At 44.9% G+C, this 27,330-nt stretch overlaps 1 protein-coding gene across 5 annotated transcripts; it reads left to right on the top strand.

Annotated features, from left to right (window-relative positions):
- Window positions 1-3,395: 3,395 nt before the first annotated feature.
- On the top strand, window positions 3,396-26,942 carry MAX (MYC associated factor X). 5 transcript variants are annotated; one of them, XM_060294918.2, is made up of 5 exons: window positions 3,396-3,651; window positions 4,381-4,407; window positions 11,698-11,805; window positions 24,056-24,179; window positions 24,442-24,652. In XM_060294918.2, exons 1-5 carry the CDS (start codon window positions 3,616-3,618, stop codon window positions 24,582-24,584), a joined length of 438 nt encoding a protein of 145 aa, XP_060150901.1. In that variant the 5' UTR covers window positions 3,396-3,615; the 3' UTR covers window positions 24,585-24,652. The 5 variants fall into 5 exon arrangements, with proteins under 5 accessions (XP_060150901.1, XP_060150902.1, XP_030711103.1 ...); XM_030855243.3 differs by lacking the exon at window positions 24,442-24,652 and adding an exon at window positions 25,429-26,942 and having other exon boundaries at window positions 3,407-3,651; XM_060294919.2 differs by lacking the exon at window positions 4,381-4,407 and having other exon boundaries at window positions 3,397-3,651.
- Window positions 26,943-27,330: the final 388 nt, after the last annotated feature.

The raw sequence follows: 27,330 nt of genomic DNA, 5'->3' as shown, positions 1-27,330 counted from the left end.
GAGTTCAAGTCTTGAGGTCGCCATCAGAGAGAGATGGTCATGAAAGCCTCATGAGGCAGAGGATCCCATCAGGCAGAGGGTGGGAGGGGAAAAGGTGAGGGCCACCACAGAGCCACTGGAACTCAAATACTGACAGTTCAAGAAGAACCAGAGGAGACAGAGAAGGAACAGTTAAGGAAGTAAGAGAAAGGAGAGTTCTTGGCCTTTGAGAAAGAGGCGTGGTCCACGGTGAAGAAGGCCACTGTCAGGTCAAGGGAGCTAAGGGCTTTGGATTTAGCAGTAAAAAGGTAGCTGGTAGCCTGGATAAGAGTGATTTTAGTTGGGAATTCCCTGGCGGCCCAGTGGTTAGGACTTGGCGCTTTCACTGCCGGGGGCCTGTATTCGATCCCTGGTTGGGGACCTGAGATCCTAAAAGCCACTTGGCATGGCCAAAAAAAAACAGTGATTTTAGTCAAGTGGTAGAGTGGAAGCCAAATTGTAAAAGAGCTGAGGAGAAAATGGAGGTAGTCTGCCCCCCAATTTGCTGTCCCCCTCCTCCCTCATCAGAGCTTTTTCAAACTCTAATGTGTGTATGAATCACCTGAGCATATTGTTACAGTGCAGATCTGATTCAGTAGGTCTGGGGTGGGCTCTGTATTTCTAGCAAGCTCCCTGGTGATGTGGATACCACTGAACCAAACTTGAAGCAAGGGGTTAGATTGGGCTGCCCAGTGCCAAGCCCCGGTCTTGATAAGTGCTTTACCAAAGACACTCAAGTGTACAGATATAAAAATGAATTCTTAGGGTCTTAGATTATTATTCACATCAGAAAATTACTAACAAGGAAAACTAAAGGAAATTTCTTCACTCATATGTCTAGCTCTGTCCTACATATGTGCCTTCCTCATGAAGGTCCCTTCACTTGGGTCACTTAAAACTTATTAGGGTTTTCTAGTTATCTTTTAGTTATTATTTCTACTTTAATTGCATTAGGCCCAAGAACATGCTAAGATCACAGTCCTTTGAATTTGTTAATATTTGCTTTATGGCTCAAAGCATGGTGAGTTTTTGTCAATGTTCCATGAGTGCTTGAAAAGAACATACTCTACCATTGGGTGCTCATTAACTGGATTGACAGGTCTTCATATTTTATCAATTACTAAGAAAAGATGTGTTAAAATCACCTGTCTCTCCACCTGGAAAGCCTTTCCTCCTCACCTCTCCTACTTGCCCAGTCTTCCGTCCAACAACTGGGGACTCATGGTGACCAAAATCTGACCCAATCTCGGCAGATCCAGTCCTTCCCCTCGTGGAGCTGACAGTCTAAGAAGATTTACCTGGTCACCAACACCTCCCCTCCTCACCTCAGACCTAGAAATAATTCTCCCTCCTCTGAGCTCTTACGTCATTCACTGCCTGTGTAGCTAATTTAACACTCTGTCTTCGTTGCAATTATTTGTGTTCATAATTTACTCCAGCTTTTATACTCCACATGAGCAAAGAGTTTCCTATTTTCTATATAACTGCTGCATTAAAATTATTGACAAACCACAAAATTCACTCTTGTAAAGTGTACAGTTCAGTGGAAGACTATCTTATTTATCTTGGCACCCTCTGTAGCAGGGGTCCTCCATCTTGGTTGCACATTGGAATCACCTGTAGAGCTTTTAAAAAAAAAATACTGCTACCTGGTTCTCACCCCCAGAGGTTCTGACTTAACTGGTTTGGGGTGTGGCCTGGGCATCAGAATTTGTAAAAGCCCCCAGAGGGATTTTAACTTGTAGCCTGGGTTGCCTTCTAGTGCTTTGCACATAACTGCCACTCAGTAATTGCTGTAATCATGAATTAGCCCTAGGTACCAGCTAATTAACTCACTCAAGAACTACCTTCCCTGTCTCCCTTCTAGCCCAGCAGCTCCTATAATGATTTGCTTATGTCTCTCTCCCCCACTTAGTGTAAAAGGAAGACTGAGACAAAAGCATTTAGAAAAGATAAGTTTACTTGCAAAGACGTGCTGACTTCAGTAGGACTGGACCACTGAATAAGAAATACCACAGATATTTAAAGGAAAAATGTAAAGATTACCAATGTTTACATTTATCTCTTCAGCAGACAGTATGCTCACATGGGAAGATATGTCACAAATGACATATTCCCAAATTTCTGTATTCAAAAGTCAGGGATAAAATAGTTTTCATTAGGGAATCAGTAACTGATGGGAAAAACTCAAGATTTCATTCATTCTAGACAGCAGATTTAAAAAAGTAGTTCGGATACTTTGTCTTAGGGTTGAAAGTGTCTTATTATTAGTAGTATTCTTCCTCCTGTGGGACTTGATGTACACTCTTAAAATGGCAGCAGGGCAGTCTCACTTTTGTTTCCACAACCGTGAGCTTCATGAAGACAGGGTCCGTTCCAGTCTTAGATATTATGGCATTCCCGTGCTGGCACATGTTGGACGTTCAATATATATTAGTGAAATGGATACGATCACACCTCGTGCCACAGTACTTAAATAAGATTTTAACTGGATAGGGAGCTGCACCAGTTTTCCATTTTGATACTTTTCACAATTCTTAATTATGGTGCTCTGAACTGGGGCACTCCTCAAACTGCTTAGGCTACAACAAATTCAGAAGGAGCTTTTATTTCCACGTAACCGATTGTTGAGGGGCGGTTGTCTGTGAATGGACGACCCTCACGTGAGTAACAAGATGGTCACTCCCGGATGAATGGAAGACACGATTCTCGTGGCTGGAGTGATCCCTCAGCGAGGCCGGTCATCTTGCCTATCCTGTAATACCATTTAACACCTACTATTGACACCTCCCCATAGCCAGATCCCAGAGGTCCGCGTGGGCATCCGGAGCCGCGCCCCCAAGTTCGCCGCAGCAGCATCCCCCCAGCAGGGGCGTTACGCCCCAGGGCGCAAGGCAGAGCGACTCACACATCTAGAAGACAGAGTAAAACCAGTCGCACCAAGGAGAGGCAGCGTTATTTAGGCAGGCGGCTACTCCTCCAGAGCTTCCACCCTGTCCCCTGGGCCCGGCGCCCGGCGCTCAGCCTGTGCCCGGCTCCAAGAGCCCCAGCTCCCTCCACGTGTCCTGTCTTCCCAGCAGCCACCTCTGCTGCCTCGAGAGGAAAATCTCCTGACAACTCGCGGTCTGCGGACTACGACTCCCAGCAGGCACCGCGCCGCTTCTCTCTCCGCCCCCCTCCACGGGGCACGCAGGCGCTCTGGGCTCCGTCAACAAGCCGGGCTGGCGACGACTGTTTACAGTTCCTTATGGGATTTGTAGTTTTTCTGGAGCTAGCTGGGTTGTCAGTCAAAGGGACAAGAACTACAAGTCTCGGCGGCCCCAGCGTGACGAGCCTGGTCACGTGGGAGGGGGCCGACCGGGCGTGCGTGCCGCCGTTGATCCGGTGCTGCAGTGAGGAGGTGGTTCTCGCCCGTGTTGTGTGTGTGTGTGCGTGCGTGTGTGTGTGTGAGTGTGTGTGTGTGAGTGAGTGAGAGAGCGAGTGAGTGAGTGTGTGTGTGGGGGGACTCGGCTTGTTGTTGTCGGTGACTTCCCCCTCCCCTCCACCCCTCCCCCTTCCCCGCCGCCGCTGCAGTGGCCGCTCCCTGGGCCGTAGGAAATGAGCGATAACGATGACATCGAGGTGGAGAGCGACGTGAGTCCTGGGGCTTCTTCCTTCCCTTGCGGGTTGTCAGGCGGGGACAGCGGCCGGGGTTCTCAGCAGGGCGACGGCGGTAGGGGGCCGGGCAGCCGCCGCCTCCTTCCCCTTCCTCACCCTGGGCCGGGACCGCCTCCGTCGCGCTCCCGGCTCGCTCTCCTCCGGGCTCTTGGCCGGAGCGGCCTTCCAGGACTGGAGGTGGGGAGGAGACACGCGGCCTCTGGGACCCCCACCTCCCCCGGTGGAGGAAGGTGCTGCGGCCTCCCGTTCCCACCCTATCCAGTTCAGGATCCGGGGGACAGGGACGGGGTGCGCCCGGGATCCCATTGTCCGGATCCTGGGGAAGGGCACCGCGCTTAGGACCTGCTCTCTCGGCCCGCGACCCCCTCCTCCCGTGACCCGCGGTGGATCCTGGCTGGTGAAGGAGGGCGGAGAGGGCTTGGGAGTGCCCAGACGCCCTGAGCTGGGTGCGAGGAGAGGAGACAGTGCTCTGGACCCCCTCCCTCTGTCCCGGGTCGGATGCCGGAAGGAGGGGCGGCGCTCGGGACCCCCCTGCCCCGCTACCGGATCCCGCTAGGGGGGATGGGGGCGTGGGATGCGGAGGGGGGGTAGGGCTGACTCCCCACCCGCCGCTTCCTCTGCCGCCGGCATTTTCTTTCTTATTATTGAATGTGAAGTGTAAAAATAACTTCTATATTTTCTATTTTTTTTTCTCTCTTATTCCAGGAAGAGCAACCGAGGTTTCAATCAGCGGTACGTCTCCTACTCTCCGTTTCATTTTCATTTCCGTTCAATTCTAGTCCTTTTTGGGGTCAGAGAGAAAAAGAGATCGTTCTGTTACTTTTAATATTGTAGTAAACTCTCCTGTTATCGCTAAGGTGAGGTGGGGCCTTGTTCTGGGGTTCTAGGTGGGGGCGGCGGGCTTGCGAACCTCATAATTCTAGGTTCTCAGGTGGTGAGGTTCAGTGACTGTAGGTGAGTGAGAATTTGTATGCAATGAAATGAATCCTTCTGTAGGTTTCCACTGGGGGCTCTAGCTGTCACTATAGAAGTGGGAAATGAGAAACACATCATGTTGAAGTAAATTGTAGTATTATTTCAGGGAAAAGTGGCCAGCTTTACTTAGGAACAAGTAGGTTCTAAACCATATCTGCATAGTTGTGTGAAGTTGAAGGCCCATGCAGTAATCACCTTTAACCAAAAGTCACGTGACTGCTTTAGACCTATGGAATCTAGCACAACCTGGTATTATTCTAATGCAGAAATTGGAAATGTAGAGGGGCCAAAGGTTGAATGTGAACGTGTCACATTCAGCTGCTTATTGTGGTCTGACTATTTGAGTTGAAGGAGCAGTATAAAGACAAAAAGAACTGTTGAAGAAAAGTGGCACTGTAGAGAGAGGTTTGCTAAGAGGTGATGGTTGAGACCATACCGTGTTGTCAGTAATTTCTCAGAGTTTGGATATTAATGTTCTCAGTGGATGGTTCTGTGGATTAAGATAGACACAAATCTCATGTCCTTGGAGTCTGAGATAGTACTATGGGTGTTCCATGAATAGATTAGAGGGAGAAAAAGGAATAGAGACAAAATAAATCAGAATCAGAGGAGAAGAGAAATGAGTAAACCATAGCATCTAACATTTGACAGATGGGAGCAGTAGGAAGTGTGGGTCCAAAATTTAGATGTCTCTAGGGGGCCCAGGCAGTGAGATAGTCAGGAATAGAGAGCAGAGGTGAGGACTGGGGTACTAGAGAGCACATGCCTCTTCTGAAAAGGCAGCCACTAAAGTCCAGTGGGTTGCTGTTATGTGGGAATGAGGGCTTAGTGTTGTCTTATCTTCCTATTTTAAAAGAAAGATTACAAATCCAGACTTTGATGTTATTTTTCTGATTTTTAAAATAATGTATGAGACAATCAAGTTGATTAGGGGCTTGTTACAGTTTGCCAGATGCCACTTTGAGACCTCTGGTCTAATAATTTCATTATCACAGGATAAAAGCAAGCCCTCTTAATTGTACCTGCTTTTCATTAGAGCACAGATTCTAAGGTTGTCAAAGGAATTAGGCATTTAGAAAAACTTTACTTATGGAATGCTGATATTTCCATAAAATCCAAGAATGCAGTTGTTCCAGGGGTTTTAAAATTATCCCTGGGTACTAGTCACTAAAAAAGAATTTGTTTTGTTTTATTTTTCCTTGAAGTATTTCCTTGAAGACAATACTTTGAATATTTGAAGTATTGTCAGATACTTAATATTTATACATACGTTTGAAAATTAAATTCCTTTTTTTCAGTTACTATTATCCTTAATAATGTAAACATGGAATTTCATGTTTGGAACACAGTCTATTTAAAACATTTTTTTCCTCCAAGTCTCCGGTTGTAAAATCTGCCCTAGGGCTTGATCAGGATTGGAGGGTAGGGATTGTTTAGGCTTGCTTTGAAGAATCATTATTTAAATTGGAATTATATTGGCTTTCCAGTGAGATAAGGATTTTCTTTGTGAAATTTTGGCTTCCAGTTCTTGAGCGCTTTCTGCTTTTCAGAATGCTCGTCCTCATGGCTGTTGATGTAAATCGTTTTATTAAATTATGAAAATGTCCCCACTCTCCTAGAGTGCTCATCTCATTGTCTGGTATGGAGGCTTTCAGTTCGCTGTTAAGGTACTTAGGATTTTTCCCTTTGATTTTGGAGGGTGGGCACAGGGAGTGGTTCTGACCCTTTGTTTTTAATTTGACACATCTACTTGCTGAGACATTTAAATATTATCTGTTACAAGATAATCATAATGGCGTAGAGAGAAGAAGCAATAGACAAATTTCATAGCATATCAAGCAATTATTGTGAACACGTAGGGTAAAAAGGATTTTTTTTTTCTGTGTGACTATGTTTATTTCCTGACATTTAGTATAGATAAATATATATATTTTTTAATTTTGGGGAAACTGTTCTTAAGCTTTGCCTTCGTTCAGAAAAGGGTGTGGACTGTGAACAACCAAATATTTAGAACTGCAAAAGAACTTTTAAAAAGTTATTTTGAAACGGTCCTGTGGGTCCTAATATAAAAAAAGGTATTCATTCATGTTTTATAATGTCACTACAATAGCTACAGCCTTACTACATAAGAAATGTAGGATACTCAGCAATAACAGAGTTAGGAAGTGAGGCTAACAGTAACAGAAAGTGAAACTGATTTGACGAGTATTTTTTTCTGTTGCCTCAGTGTGAACAGAAAACAACTTCTCCGGTGACCAGTAAGCTTTGTTAAAGGAAGTAATCCCAAACAATAATTTATATTATTAAATTCAATATGTCTCAGAATCCCACTGATATTATTTTATTTTTATTATTTTTTTGGAGGGAAAAAGTTGCATTTCAAAGACAGTTTTCTGGGGCAGGTATATTTCATGCAAGGTGATCTTTGTTTTATTTCTGCTTGAGATTTTTTTTTTTTTTTTAAAGAATGAACGTATACAAGAAACGTAGGGTTAGTGTGTTAGTCGGAAGCCTAAGACCTTTTTCAGCTTATCCTTCATGACAGCTGCATGTGTTTCAGTTACAGTATATCTTTGGGGGGGTTAGAAACAGATTTGTACAATTCTGTTTCTGGACCTTTCTGGTATGAAATATTTCTAACTTCTCAGAGCTCTTTGTTTCTTTAGAAATTGCAATGTATTCAGAAGGGAATGAGCTTGGTCATCTTTGAGATCAGAATTTACTCAGGAAACTACTGTCTTTTACCCGGAATTAGTTGCATGGCAGAAGTGCTACATGATACATGTACTTTGTGTCTGCTTAGAGTGTTGACAGTGATGTGGATGCCAGGTTTGGTTCCTAAAAATACCTGTTGAAGGGTGTTCTTATATTTAAAAGTCTTTTTTCAAGATTCCAGTAATGGTAAAATAGTTGATCAAGGAAAATGGGTATAGTATGATGGCATATTTGGATGATAGCGTTCCCAAGTTTTTTTAGGCACCAAGTGATTTTTTTGAATAGCCTGGAAAACACATGTGTGTATTGGATTTTAAAAATGTATACCAGGCAGTCGGCTTCAAACGGGAGAGGTGTTGGGAAGTTGCAATTTGTATCTCCTATTCAGTTTTTATTTATCCTATTTGCTTCCCATCAGAAGTAGTAAATAGATCTTTTCTGATGAGAATTTTGAGCCTGTGTATTTCCAGTGTTAGTGTTTAATAAGAGTAGCTTATTAAGTAATCGTAAGCAACACTATCTTCTTTCTAAAATATAGCCTTTAAATTTCTTAAAGGCAGTAAATGTTTACTGGGCAACTCTAATTCCATATATGGTGGGAATTTTCTATATTGGAATTGAGAAGATTCCCCTTACAGATGGGGTTAGGTGTCACGTGACCTGCAAGAGAGGGCATTGCTCTGGAGAACCTTGGTCATACTTGAATAATGGATCATTCATTTCCCCTTGTGATTTGCCTACCTAGAACTTGCAGGAAATAATGCTGCTGACTGATGTAATGCCTTTAAGGAAGACGTATTCTCTATGCAGTAAGTTGGAAGGAAATAATTTAAAGAGATTTCTTCAGTTTTGAACAGCCCTCCTTAGCTTGAATGACCTACTGCCAGTTTAGCAACTTCTTGGCTAAGAAAATAACATTTGCCTTCAATATTTAACAACACTTAAGATAACATGTGCTTGTTAGTGTCAGAGATGGACAAATTGTAGGTGAAGATTTTTATTCTGGCTGCCAGTATGGAAAGTTTGGTGGAAATAATACTGAGAGGCTGAATAAAAACCTTGGCAGAGATGTCAAAGCTGGAATCGATTTGGTGTCGGAGTTCCTGTTGAGCATCTGTGGGCCACTCTTAAGATCACACGGCTCTTTAGTATTTCTGTTAGCCTAGGATGCCCTGAAGGAAGGGTTGTCTGCTGGAAACTGCAAATCCAGCGTACTTAAAGAGTGACAGCATCCAGCCACTGCTCCTGTAGGATGTATAGGGGAGGTATTTGTGGGCCTGCTGTTCAGCCCAAGAATGTTTCTGTTGTCTCCTAGAATTTGTTTGGTATCACCCGTTTTCATTATCAAACATCTTTCTCAGTATAGCTGAGAGAAAGCTGACTCATCTGAGTTGAGCTTTATTTGTTCAAGACACAGCAATTGTTTGGCCCTTCCCCACCTGTTGTTTTTTTTTTTTTAAACTAGTTTTGAGTTTGTGGGAGGATCTCAGGTGCCTTACACTGGGAGTCTTCAAATCTTGTCCCTTTCAAAAAGGGTTGCCAGCAAGCAAAGATAGTTAACAAAGCAGTGATAAGCCTGGCAACTGGCCCTCCATTTGGATGAGTTGCGGGGGAAGGGAATTCATCCGGCTGGACGTTTGGAAATGTTTCCCAAACAGAATTCTCAGTCTTGTGTAAAGGTTTTTCATACGTGTAAAGGTCTTTCAAGCCACTAGAGGTATTAGTTAGTTCAGAGTTGCCTGGAATTAGGCATGTTAGTTCTGCATGTTTTTAACTTGCTCTTTCAAATGAGGCTGGAGAAGAAGAAAAATGCCTCATTGCCATTGTCTCTGAGAGCTTCAAAATGGACTCTGGTTAAGTGTAGCAGCTTGGGGATGGACATGGCAGCAGGGAATGGTCTAAGATTCCGCTCTTCTGCTGGTTAAATTGGGCCTGGAACCACCACAGAAATTCCATCCACTGCTTTGAGAACAACAGTCCCCAGCCCAGGCTTTCTACCAGGCAGTGGACTGCTGCCTTTCCTTGTTGAGCCAACTTCTCAAACTTGGCTGGCTTCCCAGATGAGAAGCCAAGATTTCTGCTGATGGTCCACAGCCAAGTTCACTTACAATCCTCTAACCGAAGACTTGTCCATTTGAGTCCTTTCAGGGCTCAGTGAATGGGAAGGGGGTAGTGCATTGTGGGGATGATTTTGGTGTTAGATTATACTTAGCTCCACCCTTCTAGTGCAGGCGTGAGTGAAACCAAGTCCAACTTGATTCTAGCCATTTGAGATTTGCAGGGCTCTCCCAGAAAGAAAACAGACAATTAGAATTTTATTTGTATCAACAAGAGGGATTGTGGGTAACTGGTGTCACTGCTTCTGTGCACAGCTCTTAAGCTGGGAGGAGGGCCAGGAATCAGGGTGATTTAGTAGACAGGAGTATCTTGGGCTGCTGCTGGATACCAAAGCTGGGCGATTATTTTGCATGTAAATAAACCATCCTGGGGAGTGTGTAGCAAACACAGGAGAGACAGATAGGTGCCAAATGCCATCTCTCAGCCCTCTAAGTCTTTAGTCTAAGACCCAGCCAACTTACCTATGTATCAACAGATGACTAGAGGGAATGGTAAGTTAGAAAAGGACTAGATACTTAAATATGTTTAATTTTTTCAGGCTCTTCATACTGCTGATAGAAGGAACCTGCACTTTTCCTGCTCTAATGCTGTATGATACCTTCCTCTAGCCTCAGGTTATCTGATCATTCCCTCAGTTTCCCTGTAAATTCCACATATCCCTGGAGTTCGGCAGATACACATTTTTACAGAGAATCCAGGCGTAAGATTAGGAGAGCTTTAGAAGTGTTCCAGGCATCTGCCCTGAAAATGAGTGCTATGCCGTGGAGAATCATGGCTGTGATGGGAACCATGTTTCCAGTTCAGCAGAGCTATAGGTGAGGTGTTGTGCTCGAGAGACCAGGAAGTGACTAAAATTACCACAGCTGCTCACAGCCTCTTCCTCTGTAATGACTCAGACTTTTAGGATTAGATACTAGAATTTCAAGTCCTTTCATTCCTATAACTCTTGTCTCTATAGACTTTTGTCCGAACATCTTGTCTAGTATAAAGATTCATTTGAGGCATTCTTGTGCTAAGCCAAGTTATTTACTCCTGTTGCTTCATTTTTAAAATTCCTGGTGCTGTGTCTGGGTAGATTAAAGCTACCTGAACTTCCTCTGTACAGATTTCCTCTTTAGGTTAGCCCAGTGCAACCTTGTGTATTGGGGGTAAATTCTCAGAGTATAGTATTTCCCATAATTCCCGGAGTGCAGATGTGAAGTTCTTGCTTTAGGTTAAGTGAGCGTTTGTGCTTCATTGGAGGGACCACCCCTTTAATGGGGACCTGCCGAAACTCTCTTGCAGTGTTCTCCAGCACTGTCACTTCCACCTGAAGCCAGTGTATTTTGCCACTGATTACTTGGCATCCCTGTCCCTCTCCAGCTGATTGTTCTTTGTGATTCTAAGCAGGACAGGATAAGGAGTTTGGTCTGTGGGTATTTAGATACCGCCAATGACCGCCACAGGTGCCTGAGGAGGTGTATTGAGAATATGTGAGTGTCAGAGGTTTACTGTCTGAGAGCTGCCTTTCTGGCAGCCTGTGTGAGGGAAGCCCTTGGCTGAATATCACCTTAGATGCACTTTAAAAAGTAGGAGCTCAGAATGCAGTTGGTGTCTATATCAGCTCTGTCATAATGATTGCAGATTCATGCATCTGGGTTTTCTAGAGGTTTTAGTTTCTATTGTATGATTTGGCAAGAAGGTCTTAAAACTAGTACCTCTTAGCGAGCTGGAGACCAGAGCGGACTCATGGTGATGGTTTCACATGGAAAGAAACAGTGCACCACTGACCTAACTCCTTTTCTGGGTACCCACCGTGGGGAATCTCTTACAGTGGGGGTGATCACATCTTACGAAGGGGCCCACTGCAGCTTTTCCCTGGTCACCTCCCAGCCATGGACTGGCAGCTGTTGTGTCACATAAGTAAGTTGTGGGAGAAAACTGATGCTGCAGGAGAGCCACACTTTGTCCCCATGAATAACTTTTATTTTACTTATGCATGAACTGGATGCATCGAGCTACTTTGGATGTTCCTGTCGAAAGCCTTGCTCACCCCTTTCTCCCCCTTTAGCAGAGCCTAATTCTGGAGACTCCTAACTGCCCACCTCGACAAATCCTTCCCAGTCCAGTCACCTGGGACAGCGCTGACAGCATATACTTCCAGGCTGTACCCACTCACCTGTACCAAGCAGAAGGACTGACATCACTAACGTGCTCTTTCTCCCATTCTTCCAGGCTGACAAACGGGCTCATCATAATGCACTGGAACGAAAACGTAGGGACCACATCAAAGACAGCTTTCACAGTTTGCGGGACTCGGTCCCATCACTCCAAGGAGAGAAGGTGAGTTTATTGAGAAAGCTGATGAGCTTAGCCACCACTAACTTGGAACTCACTGTGGGGCTTAGCAGGGCATTCACCATTCTGGAAAGAAATGGAGTCAGCGATATTTGGATGACATGGTTTCCTTAATCTTTGATTCTTCAGAGAGTCATCACACACCTTACCTACTGTAGTTCATCCTTAGCAAACGATGTCAGATGTAATGGAGCTGCTTGTTAAGACATCAGTAGGAGCTCTCTTTTAAAATTAGTATTATGTATAATAAATTACTCATTCAAGAAATTATAACTATACAGTGTAATGTAGAGAGTAGCATATAGTCGTTTGGGATAATGCTAAGGATTCCAGAGGTCAGTGATTCTCTGGACCTCCATGAGAATTCTTTTTATATGGTTCGAAGTGAGTACTTATTTTAAATGAAACTTCCCAGGAATGTATGTGAACCAATCTGGACACCAGTGATCTCCCAGTCCAACAGTTATTATTTCAAAGGCATATAAAGAGCATTTTTAATGTGGGACTTGAGTAAAGAGACGTGTTCATACGAAATGGAAGAAAAAATAACTACTCTTCTTCCACCATCCCCCTACCCCACTGGTGGCCTTCCAGAAACTGTTTTCCCTGGAGAGGTAGGCACCAGCTGTTTCTACATTTGCAAAACAAAGTCCGAAGCTTTGAGTAAAAAGTCTGTGGGTTAGGGTCACTCCTTGGAATTTGGAGAAAATATGTGTTTGCACAGTTCGTTCCATCCTTGACACACAATATAACTGGCTGCTCTCTGCAGCTATTCAGTGTATAAGTGGGAAACTTGGAAGAAGACCTGTGTGTTTTTGGTTTTTGGTTCAATAATACAGTGTTAAAGAAGCAACCGAAAAAAAAAGCAACCGTTTTAAGAAAAATTGTTGCTTTCAGGTGGGCTTTGAATGGCTTTCCAGATTTAGCTCTGTGGTAGGAGTCCTGGTTTTGTTTGGTTATCCGGAATTAAACTTGGGACCATTATGGTTTCATTTTATTTATACTGCCAGTCTGGTAAGCCACTTGCTTTATATGTTATCTAAGGTGTGGCTGTGTGGCTATAAAGGATGGGGTAGGTCTGACCTTTATGCAAAACATAAAATAGGCCACGTAAATACCTAGCATTGCAAAACCAGAATTTGCCCTAGGTTAGGCCTACTTAGTGTGCACTTGGCTTAATGGCCTTGGACCAACGTGCTTACCTGGAATAACAACATTCCTGGGTACAACACTGTTAAGCACCACGGGAAATCTTTATGATGGGGGGAGAGGCTAACGCTTTTAGTCAGAGTACACATGTACAAAGGATTATCTCTTGTGTTTGTCTGAACTATTGACAGTAGGTGCTTATTCATATGCCATGGTATCAATTAAAATGGCTTTGGTGAAGTAAATGGACAAGAGCTACCTTTTTCTAAGTCTCACATCTAATCAGGAGTGGCGCCAGGGCAGCGTATCCCAAGAAATGGCCTGTGAATCACCCCCATCAGAATCACTACTGAATCTGTCTTTCTGGAGGCAGGCCTAGAGGTCTGTATTTATAACCTGCAGTCAGGTGATTCTTAGGCTTTCTTAAGTTCAAGAACACTTTGGGAGAGGTCAGTCTTAAGAGCTCAACTATACCTTTTTCTTTATCCAGTCTATTTTACATTATCATAACATTCTTCCTTAAGTCCTTAAAATCACATTACCCTAAATCCTGTTGTCTCCTTTCTTCAAGGAAGATGACAGTTTGAATTTGGTAACCTTACAAACCAAACAGTTGTCATTCTTTGTGGCCTATTCGTTTGTTCACTTACTCCATTCAGCAGATACTTACTGGGGGTCTGCTACATACTAGTCATTGTCCTAGATATTAGGAATACGGCAGTGAACAAAGTAGACAAAAGCAGAAGCTCTTAGTGTGGTGAGGAAAAGATAGAAAATGAACTAATAAATATATATATATAGTATGTCAGATAAGTGCTATGGAGAAAAACAGGGAAGGAAGGGTTGCAGTTTTCATTAGGGCAGACAAAAAAACACACTGGCAAGGCAACATCTGAGCAAAGACTTGAAGGAAGTGAAGGAAAGAACCATGCATCTATCTGGTGATTAGCATTCCAGGCCAGGGAAGGCGAGTGGAATAGTCCAGGGGCAGGAACCTGGGAGCATTCCTGGGCCTTTCAAGGAGACAGAGGCCAGAGTGGCTGGAGCAGAGTGAGTGAAGGGACCATAGCAGGAGATGAGGTCAGAGAAGTAGCACGACTAGGGGAAAGGAGTGGTTGAGGGGCCAGGTTTCTTTCTAGCTGATCAAGGCCCCAGTGGAAGTTAACCAGGTGCCTTTCTGATTTCAGAATGCTTTTGTGTGTTGCAGTGCAAATGTTCATGTTGAGCATGAATAAAGGAAGTAAGTGGCTGTTAGCTCTGGTTGAACCCCAACCCCTTCCCACTAAGTTCCACAATCTTCATTATTCTCCTTCCCTGCCAACACTGTTTCACAGATGCTGCAGTGAGTCTAACAGAATACTTTGGTCCCTCAGACTTCCTAGTTCTCCCTAAATGTTGCAGTTTTTTTTAAAGTGGTATTTGAACCAAAGGGAATTGAGTAATTCTTGATTTGGATTGCAGTAATTAAGGTTCTGACATTATGTAAATAATCATGAAATGATCATTTTGCCCTGTGAGGTTTGGGGGTGCTTAGATCAGTTTCTTGAAGCGAAGGCCCCCAGTCTCCTTTGACTTGTTCACCTTTATGTTCCAGGTGACTTCTCACTTAGTATTTGGATTATCTGTCCTATGTGTTCTAATAAGCCTTTTGTTTTTTAAAGAGAAACTAATACTGATTGAATTGGATCCTAACCAAGAATGGGGTGTACTTGTACTAAAACAACAACAACAACAAAAAAAACCCCTTTAAACGTGAGACTCAAACTCTATTTATCCTTTGTTCCCTATATTTCTACTATAAAATGGTCACCTTTTGCTTAAGTAAAAAATTCAGTATTAACTAATATCTGTATTGCAATGTAAAATGAAATCTGCACACCAGTTCTCTGAGGTGAGTACTACACTATTATAATTGGACAATTACTACTGCTAGGGCTCCTGCCATCCTTCATGTATCAGAGATGAGGAAACAGGCTCAAGATCAGTCTATAGCTGGCCAGGGACTAGAACTCAGGACTGCTGGTTGCCAAGTTCAATCTTTCTACCACACCGTAGGGGTAAACAATTTAAGGATATTTTAAAGAAATCTTGCTTCAATTCTTATATCTTGTCTTTATATTGGGAGCTTCCCCTGGATAGAGTCAGTAATCTTGGCAGTATGTCATACTAGGGTTGCTACTAAAATACTGTCCCCTGAAGTAGCATATGTAGACAACACCAAAGTGCAGAGTTAAGGGTCACTGAAAGTTTATAAATTTGTCTGAGTCCACGTAGCTGTTCTGAGAAATAGATCATTATAGTTGGCAGTCCAGCTGGGTTTTGCCGTAGGTCACATTGTTCACAAGTAGACTCTTGAACTCTTGTTGCCTGAGCCTTTTGTTTCCCATAGTTTTTCAGCTAGACATGGAGCCCACAGGAAAGATGGAATGGCGTTAGAACCGTCAGCCAGTCAACCAGAGTAAGGGAGCAAGGGCAGGAACGGCTGTGGTCCCACTTTTCAAAGGAAGACATTAGTGTTCTTGAACAGAATTATTCCTTGTTTTGAGGGTCCTTGGTTGGGTGCTAGGGAGTGTTGCCCAGTGGCTTGCTGGCACTGAGCTCACGCTGTTATGTGGGGGGCAAACGTGGTGGCGAGCCCATCAGTCTGCCTTTGCGTGGGGCTGTAATTCTGTGCCCACCCCCGGTGAGTTAGCCCCAGCACCTGCACCGGAGTGACTGTATCCAATCACAGTGTCTCCTTAGCATGGCTGACTTTAGTGAAAGAAGGTTCTGTTTCAGTAGTGCCATGTGTAGCTGAACAGTGGTGTATAGTAAATTTTCCTCTTCTAGGTCTCTTCCTAAATGCCTATTTATCATACTTAATTGCTCTCTCAGGCAGTTGTGCTCTGAATTTCTCCTTTCTGGATAGAGCTATGTTATGTTAAAAAGAGATTATAACCTAAGATGAAAATAAAGAAGAAAAGTGTTTCTTCTAGTCAGCAAGTAAGAGTTCTTATAGTCAGTGAGTCAGTCCCTTTGTTTTAGGTGAGACTATGAAGGCACTGCCTCTGCCGGCTGCTGTCACAGACTCCAGCTCGTGGTAGGTTCCCAGAAAGGAGCTGAGGAGTGAGAGTGCCAGAGGAAACGGTGGGCTTGCTCAGCTCTTTGACGAAAACCGCCACAGCCCACATGGTTGTGCTCACGTTTTTATATGTGAGCACCGCAGAGATTTAAGAGGTTTAATGCATGGTGTCCACTCTTGAGGATCTTGCTCTCTTGTTGGGGGAGAGGATTATACCTAACAATTAACAATAATAAGATAACATGCTGAGCATCAAGTAAGAGGTTAAAACACTGAGCTAATTTGTTTCATCTTCATTAAAGCCCAGTGTCCTTAACAGGTAGATGTTGAAACCAAATAGCCCCTTATACCAGGGAACATAGTAGTTCTTACTGCTGAAGGTCAGTCTCCCTGTTAAACTCACTCAGCACTGTGACCCGGGCTTATCCCAGGTGTAACTGTATACATATTTGTGTGGTTACTTGATGACTGTCTACCCGTCTTCCATACTACACTGTAGTAAGTACTGAAGGCAGGGAGAATATCTTTGGTCATATTTCTTCCCTTGGTGCCTGGCACACAGTAGGGAGCAGAGCGAGTGTTTATTGACTGAAGGAAGGAAGCCCTCTCTCCACCTGGCCTTGTTACACTGGGAGGAGCTCACTCTAGTGGACACCCTTTAAGGCAGGCAGTTCATTCAGCAGCAGTGTTTCTGCATCATATCTGGGCTGCTAAAGGGGTTGTCTTTTAAATGAAATGTAAACTACAGCCCTACCCATTTCACCTTATTACTCAACAGTGTTATTACCTGGCCAGACTCCAACTTGGGCAGTTCTTTTATTCTTAAATTTTCTACATCTTAAGTTGTTGTCCATAGTTGTCCAGGTCTCCCTTAAGCTCCAGGCTCAGCAACTGTAAATGTACTGATTCATTGAATTCTTTGTTTAACTGTATTTTTGCACTGCCAAAGCCTCCAAGGGCTTTTCAGTGCCCATCAAGGTAAGGACTGGCATTCCATGTTCTCTGAATAAGGTACCCAACTTGTCCTCCTGCTTTTTCTGCTCCTTCCCTTATTGTGAAGCAGTGTACACCCTCCTCTGTTTCCCCAGGAATGTCATCTTCAGGTTTATCTTAGTTCTTTCCTTCCACCAAGGTCTCAACTCCAGCTTCACCACCCAGATGACATTGGGGTTTCACAATGAAGAGACCCACTTACAAGGGCTCCCCAGCTCCCCATGTTTCCTGCCTTCCTGTGTTTCTCCCCAATGAGGCCTCCCCTGCCAGTCTCCACCTGCCCATTTTCAAGGGCTGTATCAAATGCCTCAGCATCCTGAGAACACTGGATTATCACTCTCCCTGACACCCCGCTGGCCCTTTATGGGGCCTCTCCTGTGTCTTCCTTTTTTCTGTGACAGTTCTTATCACCTAACTGAAGGGTGCACTCCTTGAGGGCAGAAGCTTTGTCCATCCTTCTGGAAGTCTCTGCACTACAGAGTAGGGGAGGGCTCACTCCCATAGAGAAGACTAGAGAGTCGGGAAACCCACCGCTTTTCCATCTGGAGATTTGAAAGAAGAGGAATTGGTTACTGGGCCTTCCCTCCAGCATTTCTCTTTTCTTTCCCCTCTAACAAAATTGCAGAAACTTTGGAAAAATGGGAAGAAGAAAAACAGTACTTCCATTCCTCTAACACAACTACAACCTTTCCTTTATTCTAAGATTCTAAGACAAGTGCTGTCCAGTGGAATTTTAATGTGAGCCACAAATAGCAGGTAAAATTAATTTTAATAATATAGTTTATTTAACCTAATATACAGAAGTAAGTATGACTTCCATATATAATCAGTATAGTAAAAATTACTAGTGGGATATTTTATATTATTTTCTTGCGCTGTTTTGATAATCCAGTGTGTGTTTTATACTTACAGCACATCTCAATTCAGACTAGTTACATTTCTTTTTTTTAATTAATTTTTATTGGAGTATAGTTGCTTCACAATGTTGTGTTAGCTTCTACCACACAGCAAAACAAATCAGCCATACACATACATATATCCCCTCCCTTTTGGATTTCCCGCCCATTTAGGATACCACAGTGCGTTATAGACTAGTCACATTTCAGTACTTATTAGCCACCTGTGGCTGGTGGCTATTGTGCTGGACACTGCGGTTCTCCCCATCCCACACCCCATTTTAACATGACTGAAATTGGGTGCCATCTTAAAGTGGATGTTAAACAAAGCTCGCCCCTTTTTTTTCCCTCCCCCGGCAAAGGCTGCTCTTAAGTCCATGTGTTTATTGATGGAGTCTAGGAGACAAGAGAATAATGGTGTTATCAATCTGTGTATCCCCTCTGGTCTCTTCATACGCATGCTTTACATGGGTAAAGGCTATAGCTTGATGCTTTCACATAACGTGCCCTTTCCCCAAGTGATAGAGTGTTCATATTTAGCCATTAGGCATGTTTCTTTTAACCATTCAGGTTGCCTCCAGTCTTTTAACTTTATAAATAATGTAGTGATGAACATCTTGGTGCATGTGGCTGTTTCTATAAAACAGATTCCCAGAAGTTGGATTGCTGGGTCTAGTGGTAAGAACATCTGATTTTTTGCTGTATGTTGCCAAAATGCTTTCCAGGAGGATTGTTTTCATGTCTTCTTTCTTTTCTTTCTTTTTCAAGCAAATTCTAAAGAGTAGTCTTTTGGTATTGTTTTGAGAGTACCAATTTTACCACCACTGGAATTTTTTTTTTTGGAGGGGGTGACTAATAGGCAAAAGGTAGTAATTAATTTTGTATTTTGTTTATTGCCTGTGAGATTAAATCCTTTTCCGCATGTTTATTTACTAGTTGCATTTCTTCTTTGAGGAAACCCTGTGCTCCCGTCCCTTGTGGTCAGAGTTTGATGGGGAAATGTCACACCTTCATTTCAGACTACCAAGGGCTCAAGATAAAAGAATACAAAGTTTGAAACATGATTTGTGTTGACCCTTAAACAAATGTCTGGCTCCCAGCTTTAAGCCCTTAATGGGGCATGATAGCTTTGCCTTTCCCTAGTAATCAAGAAAATGATCCTTTGGGCTTGGAAGGGCCAGGCACAAGAAGCCTTTGAGGGGCCACATGGCTGTGCTGGCTCTGAGCCCACAGCCTTCCAGCCTCCCTTTTTGGCATTGATGGTGGTTCCATTTTGGAATGAACTAGTTTAATACAGACCCGAATTTATTGTGCTTTGATATTTGTTTCCAGAACATGGCTTATTCAACTGAAAATGTACACCAGCTTTGCCCTAGGCCTCCCTTTACCTTACTATGCATAGAATTTTGTGCAGGTTTCAGAAAATAATGGTTTTATTTTCTTTAAAATAACAAAACATGTCAACTGGTGAGTCAGGCAGTAGTTCTTTTTTCATTCCCCAGGATGTGGCGTTTTGGTTCTTGGCAGAACCAGGGCAGCCTGGTAGGATCTGATTTTGACAGGAGGAAAAAATGATAAATACAGCAAAGGTGACTGTTTCTCAGGTCAGCATTAGGACCCTAGGGAAGAGCAACGGTGTTCCTAATGTTAACAAGCTAGTACGACTCTTCTCTTCCTCACCTCTCCCCACCTGCTTTCTAAACAACTTGGATTTTTGTCTAAACAAAGATTTACAGCTCCGGAAATGTGTGGGACTCTTGCCCTATATGAAAAATTTTGAGAACCACTACCTTAAATGGGATTTAATGACCTTGGATGTCATCCTAAATATCAGTGTTAACTACTTCAAGAATCATTTGGGACCTTTAGGTGCTAATTAGAATCAAACTCTTGGGTTTGGGGCCTCTCGTGAAATAGGTAGTTGATTCTTGCTGCAGCACACCAGGTGAGTACACTCTGTTCCCAAACAGAGTTCTGTTCAAGTGGGGGCCTCTGGAGGCTGGGGTGGCCCTTTCCTCCATCTCCTTGCTGCTCTGGGCAGGGATGCAAACAGGCCAGCAACTGCGTACGAGCAGGAGAGGTGGCACAGGAACCGCTGGGTCCCTCTGCCACGCTGGGTCTTCTCCGCTGTCCATTTCGGGTTTCCCCTTCTTAGGTAATGAAGCCAGAGCAGTGCGGGGGGCCCAGGCCCAGGTTCAGACAGTTCTTTCAAGCTAACTTGCATCTTCTGGCTTTTCTTCTGTATTTGCTTCTTCTCTGCTAGGGATCACTTTGAGTTTCACCTGCCTTTAAAAGAAAAACAGTCTTCCTTCAATGCTGCTGTTATTACACGCTACTTTTTTTCCATTTCTTATTTTTTCAGCCTCATTCTAAAAACCAGTCTTCATCTTTGCTTCAGCTTCAACTCACTCCTGCACCCATTACCTGTGTGAAGATGATTTACCTAAAATCACTCCTTCAAGGAAATCACCCTCACCAGGCTCTTCATTGACATCCTTATAGACAAATTGGGTGACTCTTTCATTGTCCTTTTCTTCCTGCTCAGACTCTCCAAATTCCATTGATCTTCTTCATTAGTTCCACAGCCTCCTCTGTGGTCCCAAAATAGGGTGTTCTGGAGGCCTGGGTTCAAATCTTGACTCACTGTTACCCACTGGTTATGTAATATCAGGCAAGTTACAGCTCTGTGCCTCAGTTTCCTCCTTTATAAAATAGGGGAAATAACACATCAGAATATTGTATGAGGGTGCCTGGCATTTAGTAAGTACTCAGCTGCTGCCATTATCATCATCATTTGTATCGCTTTGTGCAGCCGTGGCTCTGGAACGCGATTGGGCAAGGGGTCCAATGTCCTTTTGCGTGGCTCCCAGAGGGAAAGAGAAGCCTGACTGCCGCTGTGCGTTAAACTACTACCCAGAAGGCCCAATGCCTTTTCAGTGCCCTTGGCCATGGGCCATCCTGTGTCCAAACCATTAAAGAGATATGTTTCTGCTTAGAAAGGCAGAATGAGAATTGGTACCTTCTAATTGTAAAAACTAGCAGGAAAGAAATTATTCAGGTCCTTACTGGGTACCCAAAGGCAACAGTCAATCTGTGGACATGTTGACCTACCAAGTGTTATCTGCTCAGGGACACTCACACGAAGATTGCTGACTTAGCCAACTGGGCACGGTTTAGAAAACAGAAACCAAAAGCCCAGGGCCACTCCATAGTCCAGGCTGTAAAGCCCAGGGTTCTTGCTGGCTTCATGTCTGCTGTTCACAGTATAAACTCATAAAGGCAAGGGCCTGCCCACACCTTAACCCTGTGGCAGGTCACATGATCTTGCATGGTTTGTAAAACTGGAAGAGGGGATTTTAGTTGAGTCTAGCATTTTCTACCTTCAACCTTTTGCTTTTTCTTCGCTGGACTAGATGCACATGTAAATTTGGGGGAATTCTGTATTTCGTACTTTAAATTTTTTCTTGTGGGACTTCTTGTTGAGTACCCTGGAGGGGGCAAAATAAAGTTAATGAACCATGCTTTTGGACTAGTAAGTGAGGGTCAGGGACACCCCAAGTGGCCTAGGTGCTTCTACTTAGGCAAGGGGCTGTGTGGAGGAAGGGCGGTGCTGATTAGCATTCTGGAGGCCTTGTGCTGGGTTTATTCCAATCTAGCCTTCTGTGGAGACCTCTTGATCCCAAGACACTGTTTTCTGAGCATCTGTGAATTTTATCTTCATCCAAAAACTGCCTTGAGGTGGAAAAACTTCCATCTCTCATGGCATCTTTCTCTTTGGTTTGTTGTGCTGTGCTTGCTTCTCCCTTTTCACTTCGTGGTTTCATGTATAAATATGTGAAGAAGAAACCGGGAGCGCTCAGGCTGCTACTCAGTGTGGTCATTTGTTAAAAATTATCTCTGAACATTTGCAAGCGCCACCAGGGAAGTCCGCAAGTGCTCTCTTGTTCAGAGATTTTGCTTTTTTCCCTTGTGCCAGATGCAAATGAGGAGTTAAATAAGGGTTAATGTTGCTTTCTGGGAACAACAGTTGAAAAAATAGACAAATATAGAGACTGGGATGTAAATATGCATAACAATTAGATCAGTGATGGAGTGCATAGAATTTGGAAGGCTGGGTGGGGTCTGAGAGAATTTCTTGTCAGATAAGGAGTAGCCACGGAGAGAAGTACTGTGTCTGCAGTCACAGAGCCCATTACAGACAGGACCTAGGAGGCACCCGTCTCCTGGATTCCTAAACTCTTCTCTCCACTCTGCCACCTATCCTACAATACTTGTTTTTAATCCCATCTCTAGCATCCAGAGAGGCAGGGTATTTTAATTAGTCCCTTCTAAATATGTGCCCACCTTTTTTTTTTTTCTTTCATTTTATCACCTAGTAATTAACCCTAATAAGTCCCCTTTGGCAGAAATGGGAAACAGCTTCTGAAGCGACCTTGTAGCCAGAGTTGCAAGCCCCCGTTGGTAGGTGCTCTCATTCTTTTCTACATAAGCTGACTTACTCAACTAAAGAAATAGGCCTGGTCCTGTCCCCACCCTCATGCCCTTGCTTGTGCTATTCTCCCTGCCCAGAGCAACCCTTTCCCACAGATTCCACCTCAGTCTAACCCAGGGTTCACTGGTTCAGATAGGAGCCTGTGTGTGCAGAGCCGAGGCTAATGCTTGGCACTCAGAAGGTGATCACCCCAGCCAGAAGCCATCTTTCCCATGGCCTTTCTAATCTGTACTACTCAAGTTACACTTGTTGGTACTGCCCTGTGATTTGTCTGTATATAAATACATTTATCTCCTCAACTAGATAGTAAGTTAGCTTCTGGGCAAAAGAAGCCACGACTAATACATTTTGTTTCCCCACAGTGTCTGCTCCGTGCCTTGTATGTAATTCGCACCAGATAAAAACGGTTGAATATGAACAATTTCCCTTTGAGGAAGTTGCCTTAAGGATGCTATAAGAGGAAAGCCTGGAAACTCTAGTACTTGTGAGAACTGGTGAATAAACCCAGGCCTTCCAAACCTCTCTGATACCCAGCCCTGCTGAAGTCCATGAGTTGAGATTGTCAGAATATACTACAGGTGGATTTAGTTTTGCTCGCCTGAGTGCGGCTGTTTTCTTTGCCACTTAAGAAGCTTTACTGCAGTTCAGGTGCCTGAGATGCCTCACCACCATACTTCGGCTACTAGACTACCCTGCCTTGAGCTTCAGTTCTCTTGGCTTTGTACCATTCCACCAGTTCAGCTGGTTGGCTGCCTGGCCATGAGTAACTCTGGCCATGTTTGCAACCTGGAGGGAATCTTCCAGGTACTTTTGACCTCCAGGGGCCGAGTAACCTGACATCCATTTTATTAGCTCATTAACTTGTTCCTCTGACAGGGCAGTGCCTAGGCTACTCACAGCCATGGTAAAGGTGTGGTTGCTTCCTGAAATGGCCCAATCTCATGCCCTTCCTGTGTTGACATCAAGCTCTGACAGCTTTCACAAAATTCTCTTTAGCCAGTTACGCTGAAATCATGACAAAGCAGCATGGCTCAGTTGGAACTAGTTAACAACGGTCTGAAAGCTTGTCTGAAATCTAGGACCTTGATGAACAACATTGTACCCATTCGCATCCTGACAGCGTTGTACCCATTCCCATCCTGAGCCACCTCCAGCTGAGATCTTGATCTTGTCTTTCTGGACCAGCTGCCTGTAGCCAGGCCCTAGCAGAGAGTGAATGGCCTAAGGTCTCAGTTAAGTAGCATTTTAATGTTTTCAGAATAGCCTGGCTGAAGACATGAAAGCAACCTAAAGAACCAAAGCGGGTGGGCAGGGTACAAGTTCAGGAGTGAGTTGGACCTGCGTTTGAATCCAGGCTCTGCACTCTTTTATTTTGAATAAACCAGTAAACTTCTCTGAGCCTTGGGTTCCTGGTGGAGCTCCCTCTCTCAGAGAGAGCCAGTGAGGTAAGCTATGTAAAGCAGCTGGTGCCTTGACTGGTATAAACAAGATTCCTGATAGCACTTGCGCCGTTTCCTCAGCCTTGTGCCCCCTCACCCTCCTGCTTCCATTCCCTCATGCCGTCTTTGCTGAAAGGCATGGTTTCTTCACTGCGTGGACTAGGTCTTTATTTTGTCCCCTTTGCTTTTTCTCATATTGCAACAGGCATCCCGGGCCCAAATCCTAGACAAAGCCACAGAGTATATCCAGTATATGCGAAGGAAAAACCACACACACCAGCAAGATATTGATGACCTCAAGCGGCAGAATGCTCTTCTGGAGCAGCAAGGTGAGCAGCAGAGCTTGTGGGGCATCTGGCCCTGCTGTGCTCCAGCCAGGTCAGGGCTTCGCACCCAGGCCTGCTGAGTCAGAACCAGTTACGGAGCGTATGCTCCTAAGCAGCTGTGGCCCTGCTTCTTGGGCCTGAGTAGTCAAGTGTAGAGCCATCCTGAGGAAGGACCTGAGCCCTCGGTGAGGGAACAGTGGAGTATAGGGGTTAGACACTGGAGACTTTTTTCTGACCTGCTCTCTCTCCCCTTCTTGGGGCTCAGGTGCTCTGCTTGTCGTAGGGGTCACACCTGGCATCAGGTGTCTCAAAAGAGCTGTGAGGTCCTTGAATTGGAGTGTGCTGTGTAAGCGCCACAGAGACTCCAGGTGTTCAGGGACAGTGAGCGCTCCCCGTTGTCAACGGTAGTCCAATCAGGGCAGCCTATGGGCCAGGCCCATGCTGTTCTCCAATGCTCACATCCGCCTTTTCCTACAACCACAGGGGAAAGCGAGAGCTGATCAAGTTCTTTGTTCCTGGGGAATTCACTTCTCTTCCTCCCTCATGGAAGATGCAAGTAAAAGGAAATGCAAGTAACCACCTGGGTTAGAACACCTCAAATAAACTAAACTAAAATAAATGGGCTGACCTTCCAGGCTCAAGATGAGCTGAAACGAGGGCTGGGCAGTGGGAGGCGGCAGCGGGTTGGTCACCGGGCCGAGCAGCCTGCATGTAGGGGCCGTGTGTCGGAAAGCCCAGGTATTCTGTGTGTATTGGTGACTTGCTTCCAAGTGTCCAGCTTGTCTTTCCAAGTGGATCTTGTACATGAGAGCTAAGCCAAAACTTTTCTTTGGCTGATACATCTTCTGTCATCCTTTCCTGTTGATGTGTGGCCTTCACACCCTTGTGGAGCCTGGCATTGCCAGGCCAGCTTCGCTGTTACTGCACCACTGGGTCCCACAGGGAGCTCGTGCTCCTGTCTCTGTACTGGGCTTCCACAGCAGGACAGTGACATCACAAGCCTTCTCTTTAGGGTTGGGTGGCATTGCAGAGTGGCTGGCCACATCCACTGAGCGCTCAGCTCTGGCTGGGAAAGGCAGAGGGAAATGAAGTATGCAGGTGGAACAGCCACCAGAAGGGAGTTACTTATGAGCCACCCTGAGCCTCGGGGGCCAGCAAGCCCTTCGGAAGAACAGGCTGGACCCTAACCTGAGACTCGGTTACTCCCCCAGTCTCCAGAAGGCTATAACCCGCTCGCTTGGTTGCCTTTCAGTCCGTGCACTGGAGAAGGCGAGGTCGAGTGCCCAACTGCAGACCAACTACCCCTCCTCAGACAACAGCCTCTACACCAACGCCAAGGGCAGCACCATCTCTGCCTTCGATGGGGGCTCAGACTCCAGCTCGGAGTCGGAGCCCGAAGAGCCCCAAAGCAGGAAGAAGCTCCGGATGGAGGCCAGCTAAGCTCCACGGGGCAGGCCAGCAATAAAAACTGTCTGTCTCCTCCATCGTCTTATCCTCTTTTCAGTTCATCTTTAAAACCCTCAGAACCATTTAAGAGACTCTTTTTTTTCTCCTCCTTTTTTTTTTTTTTTAATTTTATTTTTACGTAGAAGCTCTTGGACAACAGCTCTCATTCTCCTTCCCCATTTCCACTATTTTTTTTTAACGTTTCCCTTCAGGGATTCCCTGTCCCCACCAGGAATATTCAAACCAAAACACCCCAACTTGGCAGCTTTTTCTGTGGAGGACAGACGGCCGGCCAGACCTCTGAGCACATGGTGTCCTGACCACCCACCAGCTCCTCCAGCCCTGCCGGGCGCATGTGCCCCGGGGACTCCTGCCCCTCCCAGGCCTCTCCTCCCGGGCCACCCTCACCTCTGTTTGATAGACTTTGTGAATCTGTGGACTGCTCTACTTTAAGAAGATGACCAGTTTGGAGTAATCAGAATTATTCCCCCTTCTTTTTAAGGATTTTTTTTTTTCCCCTAAAAGGCTATTTATCGCTCCTGTTGAAAGACCAGAGATCCTTGAAGAAGTTTGTGGTATAAAAGGAAGTGGGGACAGATTTGCAGCGCAGAGTCTTTGGCCTGTTTCACTCCTGCTTCTCTCAGCCAGCCTTAGGGAGGGCCGCGTGACACTCGTGTGGTTTGTTGGGGGACAGCAGCAGTGAGGCGGTAGCCACCAGGGGGTGGGAGGGGGTGGGACGAGGAGGGAGGGTAGGGTGGGGTAGAGGTTTTGTATTGAGGGCCAGTGATGATGTTTTGATATTTATTTCCTGCTACTGAAATTTGAATCTGAGTGAATTGTCCCTATTTCTGATGATGTCAGTATTGCAAAACGACAGATTCATAAAGTAATGATCAAATCTTCCTTTCTTTCCGTGTGTATTTCTAAGAAATAGAGCCAACTGATTTTCTATGTAAATACCAAGAGCGGTTCACCTCATACTAAACCCACACCCCAGTGCAGACCCCTCCCCACCCTCGTCCCTCTCCCCTTCCAGCTGTCCTGGAACCTGTCCCCATTATGTGATCCAGCCCTGGTTCTGGCTGCGGTCCGCAGATCCCAGTGAAGGGTTTTGTGTGTTTAGGCCTCATTTCTTTGTCTTTTTCCTACTCTGTTCCTGGCATTTGCTGATTTCTAGTGTATACTCTGTAGTCTCAGTCCGTGTTTGATTCCATTCCATGGAGATAAAAAGTATGTTGTACATACTGCTGAAGAATTGTCTTGCAAGTTAAGGCTTCCCCTTTACTATAAGACTATAAATAAAAACTTATTTTATCCTTCTTGGTGGTGGTGTCTTCTTGCCCCGGCAGAGGCCAAGATATCTTGGTAGAGGGAAGCACCCCCTGAGGGCCGCTGGGCCTGTGTGGGAGCCTGAGAGAGGAGCCTGCAGGCTGGGAGCAACCGTAAGACAAAGTGGTTCCCTTTGTGCTCTAAGGGCTCAGTGCAGCCTGGGCAGGGGAAGGTAGCTAACCCGGTGGTGGTGACTTCGCTCATTGGATAGAAGCTTTTAAGGCTCCAACAGGGATGGGGTTACCCAGGGCAACATTTCTGGATCCAGTTCCTGCTAAATAAATGACCCTTGGGGAATTGGTAGCCCAGAGCTGTGAGTTTGGGTTTCTCCTGGTAACGAAACGTCCAGTCCAGGGGTGGCTGGTATGCTCTAGGACTT

This window comes from Globicephala melas, chromosome 2 (assembly GCF_963455315.2).
Source record: "Globicephala melas chromosome 2, mGloMel1.2, whole genome shotgun sequence".
Classification (NCBI taxonomy): domain Eukaryota; kingdom Metazoa; phylum Chordata; class Mammalia; order Artiodactyla; family Delphinidae; genus Globicephala; species Globicephala melas.
The sequence above is the reverse complement of the archived record's forward strand: the minus strand, read 5'-3'. Positions and strand labels throughout refer to the sequence as shown.

What these genes read in the sequence shown, in the direction of transcription:
- MAX (XM_030855243.3), top strand. Translation starts at nt 3,616, where the DNA reads ATGAGCGATAACGATGACATCGAGGTGGAGAGCGAC. An exon ending in ACATCGAGGTGGAGAGCGAC is followed by an intron (nt 3,652 to 4,380) that starts GTGAGTCCTGGG and finishes CTCTTATTCCAG; the next exon opens with GAAGAGCAACCGAGGTTTCA. An exon ending in AACCGAGGTTTCAATCAGCG is followed by an intron (nt 4,408 to 11,697) that starts GTACGTCTCCTA and finishes CCATTCTTCCAG; the next exon opens with GCTGACAAACGGGCTCATCA.